The sequence below is a fragment of the Dendroctonus ponderosae genome, unplaced genomic scaffold (assembly GCF_020466585.1).
Source record: "Dendroctonus ponderosae isolate FM_Combo_2020 unplaced genomic scaffold, Dpon_F_20191213v2 Dpon_F_20191213_12, whole genome shotgun sequence".
NCBI classification, from domain to species: Eukaryota; Metazoa; Arthropoda; class Insecta; order Coleoptera; family Curculionidae; genus Dendroctonus; species Dendroctonus ponderosae.
The window spans coordinates 936,312-941,979 of NW_026017316.1; the positions used below are offsets into that span (position 1 = coordinate 936,312).

The window sequence follows — 5,668 nt, forward strand, 5'->3', positions numbered from 1 at the left end:
TCTGCCAGACTCGAGTGATTTTGGGCAATTTTTGGAAATCGTGCATCTGGAACTTTCTCTTAAAAGTTGTTCAAGCTCTGTTTCAAAAATTCGCCCTTTTGCGCTCGATGCAAATAGAGCGCTGTAATTGCTGCCGACTCTAGAGCAATATTGCCTTTATTGGGTATCAGGGTTTCAAACCGCTACTAAATTTAAGTGATTTTTGACAGTTTTCTAAAACGTTTCAAGTTTCAGTTTTGTGCAGGCTCTGTTTCAAAAATTTGCCTGCTTGAGCTCTCAGCAAGTAGAGGGCTAAAATTTCTACCACGCATAGAGCAAAGCCGCCCCTAGGGGCCCACGAAGTTTCAAACCTCTACTAAACTCGGGTGAACTTGGGCAATTTTTTTGAAACCGCCCTTCTCACACTCTCTGTGAAACATATGCAAGCTGTTTCAAAAATTCGCCCCCTCTAGCTCTAGCCCGCCAGACCCCTGAAACTTCTCTGGCATTTAGAGCAACATCTCTCCTATCTGCTTTTAGAGTTTCAAGCTTCTACCAGGCTCGGGTGATTTTTGGCAGTTTTCTAAAAATCCCCACCATCAAACTCTCTTCTCAAAAGTGTGCAGGCTCGGTTTCAAAAATTTTCCTGCTCGCGCTCTAAGCGGGCAGAGCCTTCAAATTTTTACGAAATATAGAGCAAAAGTGATGCTATTGTTCAACCGAGTTTCAAACGTCTGCCAGACTCGAGTGATTTTGGGCAATTTTTGGAAATCGTGCATCTGGAACTTTCTCTTAAAAGTTGTTCAAGCTCTGTTTCAAAAATTCGCCCTTTTGCGCTCGATGCAAATAGAGCGCTGTAATTGCTGCCGACTCTAGAGCAATATTGCCTTTATTGGGCATCAGGGTTTCAAACCGCTACTAAATTTAAGTGATTTTTGACAGTTTTCTAAAATGTTTCAAGTTTCAGTTTTGTGCAGGCTCTGTTTCAAAAATTTGCCAGCTTCAGCTCTCAGCAAGTAGAGGGCTAAAATTTCTACCACGCATAGATCAAAGCCGCCCCTAGGGGCCCACGAAGTTTCAAATCTCTACTAAACTCGGGTGAACTTGGGCAATTTTTTGAAACCGCCCTTCTCACACTCTCTGTGAAACATATGCAAGCTGTTTCAAAAATTCGCCCCCTCTAGCTCTAGTCCGCCAGACCCCTGAAACTTCTCGGGCATTTAGAGCAACATCTTCTCTACCCGTGGCCAGAGCTTCAAGTTTCTACCAGGCTCGAGTGATTTTTGGGGGTTTTTTAAAAATCCCCGCTATCGAATTCTCTTTTCAACACTGTGCAGGCTCGGTTTCAAAAATTCTCCTGCTCGCGCTCTAATCGGGCAGAGCCTTGAGATCTTTCCTAAATATAGAGCCATGTTGACACTATTGTTCAACCTAGTTTCAAACGTCTGATAGACTCGAGTGATTTTGGGCAATTTTTGGAAATGATGCATCTGGAACTTTCTCTTAAAAGTTGTTCAAGCTCTGTTTCAAAAATTCGCCATTCAGCTCTAATCCGCCAGACCCTTGAAACGTCTACGGCATTTAGAGCAACATCTTTTGTATCTGTGGCTAGAGCTCCAAGCTTCTAGCAGGCTCGAGTGAGTTTTGGGAGTTTTTTAAAAATCCCCACTATCGAACTCTCTTTTCAACACTGTGCAGGCTCGGTTTCAAAAATTCGTCTGCTCGCGCTCTAAGCGGGCAGAGCCTTGAAATTTTTCCGAAATATAGAGCAAAGTTTACGCTATTGTTCAACCGAGTTTCAAACTTCTGCCAGACTCGAGTGATTTTGGGTAATTTTTGACAATCGTGCATCTGGAACTTTCTCTTAAACTTGTGCAGGTTCTGTTTAAAAATTTGCCCTTTCTCTCACTCTGGAAATAGAGCGCGGTAACTGCTGATGAATATAGAGCAAATGTGACTCTTTTGAGTGGCGTAGGTTTCAGACYGCTTTTAGTCTCTAGTGATTTTTAAGAGTTTTCTAAAAATCTTCAATTTCGAACTGTGTTTAAAGAGCGTGCAGAATCTGTTTAAAAAATGACCCCCCCCCCCGAGCTCTATGCAGGTAGAGCACTGAAATTTAGCCAGCATAGAGCGAGGTTGGCTCTATCCGTGACAATATTTTCAAACTTCTATCAGGAATCTTGTGAATTTCCAAAGGGTTTTTCTCAAAATCTTCACTACCAAACTCTGTTTTAAACAGTGTGCAGGCTCTGTTAAAAAAATTCACCGTCTCAAGCTCTAAGCAGATAGAGCTCTGAATTTTTTACATGATATAGAACGAGGTTGGCTTGATTGGACACCCGAGTTTTAAACTTCCATCAGGCTCGAGTGAATTTGGGCATTTTTTTTTATTTCAGTCTCCAATCAAAAGTGTGCAAGGTGTTTCGAAAATTCGCCCTGTCTAGCTCTAAGAAGATAGAGCGCTGTACTCTTTGGCAAATATAGAACAACTGCGCCTCTATTGGACAGGTGAGTTTCCTACTTCTATTAAGCTCGAGCAAATTTGGGCAGTTTTTTGGAATTTTTCATCTGAAATTTTCGCGTTCAATTTGTGCCGCAGGCTGTGCTTGAAAAATTCGCTCTCTTGAGCCCTAAGAAGATAGAGCCGTGCAGGTCCTGGTGAATGTAGAGCAAGCTCAGCTCTATCAGGTGGCAGAGATGCCAACATTTTTCCGACCTCAAGTCAATTTGGGCATTTTTTCGATCTATCCCATCTGGAACTCTATCTGAAGTTGTGCAGGCTGTGGTTCAGAAATTCGTCCTCTTTAGCGCTAACCAGATAGAGCGCTGATTTTTTCAGGGAACATAGACCAAGGTCGGCTCTATTTGGGCTGGTTAATTTCAAGCTTCGACTGTGCTCGAGTGAATGTTGGCAATTTTTTTAATCTTGAATTTCCTGCCTTCGATTAAAAGTGTGCTGTATGAAACTCTAAGCAGATAGAGTCGCTACACTTTCGGCGAATTTTTTGAGTGTAATGGAGTGCTTTGGACCAGTGAAGGGCTCCTGGGTCAAAATTTGACCGTAATTTTATATCGCAAAATTGGGGAAATTTCGAAAAATTTTCCAGAAATTTTGGAAATTGGCAACTGCTCGCTTACTGTTGATCCTAGCGAAAAAGCGAATACCTGCTTTTTTATGGCGCTTGACAAAAGCTGTTGACTGGAGTGGCTGGGTTTGTTCCAGCTCTGTTAGTGGTGGAGATATTTGGATTTTTTTATAAACTATGTTTTCTCAATTTCCTCGTATCCTGTGCAGGGTGGAAAGTTGCAAAATTGAATGTGAATAGGGCTTGACCAGCCCTAGATTTTATCAAGAATACCTTTTTTCGATTGGAAGCTTCGTTTTCGAGCAAAAAAATTAAAAGCGGAATTTCGAAAAAATCCAAAGGGTTTGACCCTCGGAATTTTGGGCAAAAAATTTTTTAATTTTTTTTTCAACCTTTTCTTATCAGGCTGCTGGATATGGAAAAGTTACTTAAGAAATCGACGTTGGTTGGCTCGAAAAAAAATTCCTCTGTGAGCTACAGGGGGAAGACGAAAAATGTTGTACAGGCCCTTATGGAAGGGGAATTTCTCTCTGAGTTCAAACTGGTTTTACGCCCTTGGTGTTGCCGCAATCCAGTTTTGGGCTGGAATAGTTCTTATCGCCCCTTCCTTGAGCTTTTTGGGGGTTTTGCCATTTTCGAAATATCTTGACATTTGACGAAGTTACGGGCAAAAGAGTGGAGGTATGCGCAACTGCAACAGTCGAACGGTTGCCAACATTCCGGGTCCATTTTCTCCCAAAAGCGTGGCCGATGGCGATTTTTGTCTAGACAGTCGAACTCTGGCAAATTCCCGTGGGAGCCCAGTGGAGTTTTTGGTTTTCAAATGAGTTGAACAGTGGCGGAGTTATGGGCAAATCAGTGCGCAAACAATGGGGCTGACAGTTTCAGTTTGTCCAAATTCAAAGCCCAGTTTCCGCGAAACTTTATACGGGAACCTTGGTAACGGAAAGTGGGGTTTTGGGCTAAATTCGTCTCTTTAGTGAAAAATTCGCGCATTTGCGATTTTCGGAAAATTCGGAAATTTTCATTTTTTTTTTCAAAAAACCGGTGCGTAATGGAAATTTCGCTCACATGCAGTGTTTTTGGCAATTTTCTGCACGCCCCTGGATAGGGAAGGTCCATGCGCACCAAAATGCCAGTAATGATTTTTCCCCCACAGTGGGTCATTCTCGGGGTAGCGGGAAAAATTCACCAATATACTCCAGTTCGCGCATAACTCCCTTGGGGTGGGTTTTAGCCCCGAACCCCATAGGGGCTTTTTCACGCAGTGAGGCCCCAGCTATCCAGCAGCGCCAGGCGCTTGCGCCTATCTGCCCCCGTTTCGGAGATATGACCATCCAAAGGTAGCGTTTATGTGGCAACAGCGCGCACCTACCTGATGGGCGAGTGGGTGGTCCCCATGGGCACGATGCTGGATATCCGCAAAACCTCCAGAATCGTCGACTCGGTCACCGGCAGATAAGCTAGATCCTCTAGCTTGGGTAGCCGCAGCCGCCCCACCACTTGGTCCAGCTCCTCTTGGGCGGCGCGCATGTGCTCCGGATTGTGCATCATGAAGAGCACCGCCCAATGCAGCGAGCTCTTGATCGTCTCCATGCCGGCGGAGAACATGTCGCCGATAATCTGCTGCATCTGACGATCTGCAACAGGCGGCAACAGCGCCCGTTAGTTACGGGGGTTGGTGGAAAGGTTGCCAGCACCTACCGTGGTCTTTGCCCTCGAACAAGTGGTCGGCCACGCCCTCTTCCTTGGCCTTCTGGATGGCGAACAGGTAGGTGTCGAGCAGGTCGCGCAAGTGGCTCGGATCGAAGGTTTTCTTGTGATCGTCGATCACCTCTTGGAAGAACTGCGCCATTTCCTCCCGGTTCTGTGGAGGAGGGGGTTTTGAGGTCTTTAGACGGAGGTTGGGGGGCTGGGTGGTTACCTTGGCGATCTTCTGGCGCGTCTTGCTGTGGCCCGGCAGGTAGCGCAGGATGGGGATGAAGAACACGTACTCGAGGGAGCCGAAGAGCTGGAAGCCCTCCTCGATCAGCTCCATGAAGCGGATGAAGCGCGAGTCGTTGTGGCTGAACTTGACCGACATCAGAACATCGCAAATCACATTGGAAATGGAGACGGCCAGGACCGGGTTGAGGTCCAGCGGCTCTCCATTGGCCGCCTGCAGGATCTGCAGGAAATCGTCCACCTCGCTCACGATCCGCTTCTCCATGCGCGCTTTCCTCGAGCTCAGGTACGACATGCCGAAGTGGCGCAGCCCATCGTGCACGAACCTGCGCTGCTCCTTCCACAGCTTGCCCGAGGTGTTGATCACTCCTGCAAGAAAACCAGCAATTGTTGAGCGGAAATCCGGGAAAATCCGTCTGGGGGCAGGGGAGTCCATGGAAAACTTCCCCCTCAAAAGCGAAAAAACGCCTCCCTCGATGGGAAAGCTTCGATGCACGCGCCGAGTGCACGTGACCCCTGGGTCATTCTCCGATTGGCGCCGCCAGTTGCCAAACTTTTGTGTTCTCCCAAACAGGGCTTTTTCCCGAAAAACTTTGTTCGCTGGAAAATGTGCGCAATTTTCCGGGCTTTTCAGTGGCATTTTCCCAACTTTCCATGTT

The 5,668-nt window shown here is 46.2% G+C and overlaps 1 protein-coding gene across 1 annotated transcript in view; it reads right to left on the reverse strand.

Annotated features, from left to right (window-relative positions):
• Positions 1–5,668, reverse strand: part of LOC109543067 (cytochrome P450 18a1) — a gene marked incomplete at its 5' end in the record, with an annotated part of 21,714 nt that overhangs the window by 1,818 nt on the left and 14,228 nt on the right. Inside the window, 3 exon segments of the mRNA XM_048662880.1 lie at positions 4,441–4,705; positions 4,770–4,932; positions 4,990–5,378. Coding sequence (XP_048518837.1) covers positions 4,441–4,705; positions 4,770–4,932; positions 4,990–5,378 — 817 coding nt within the window.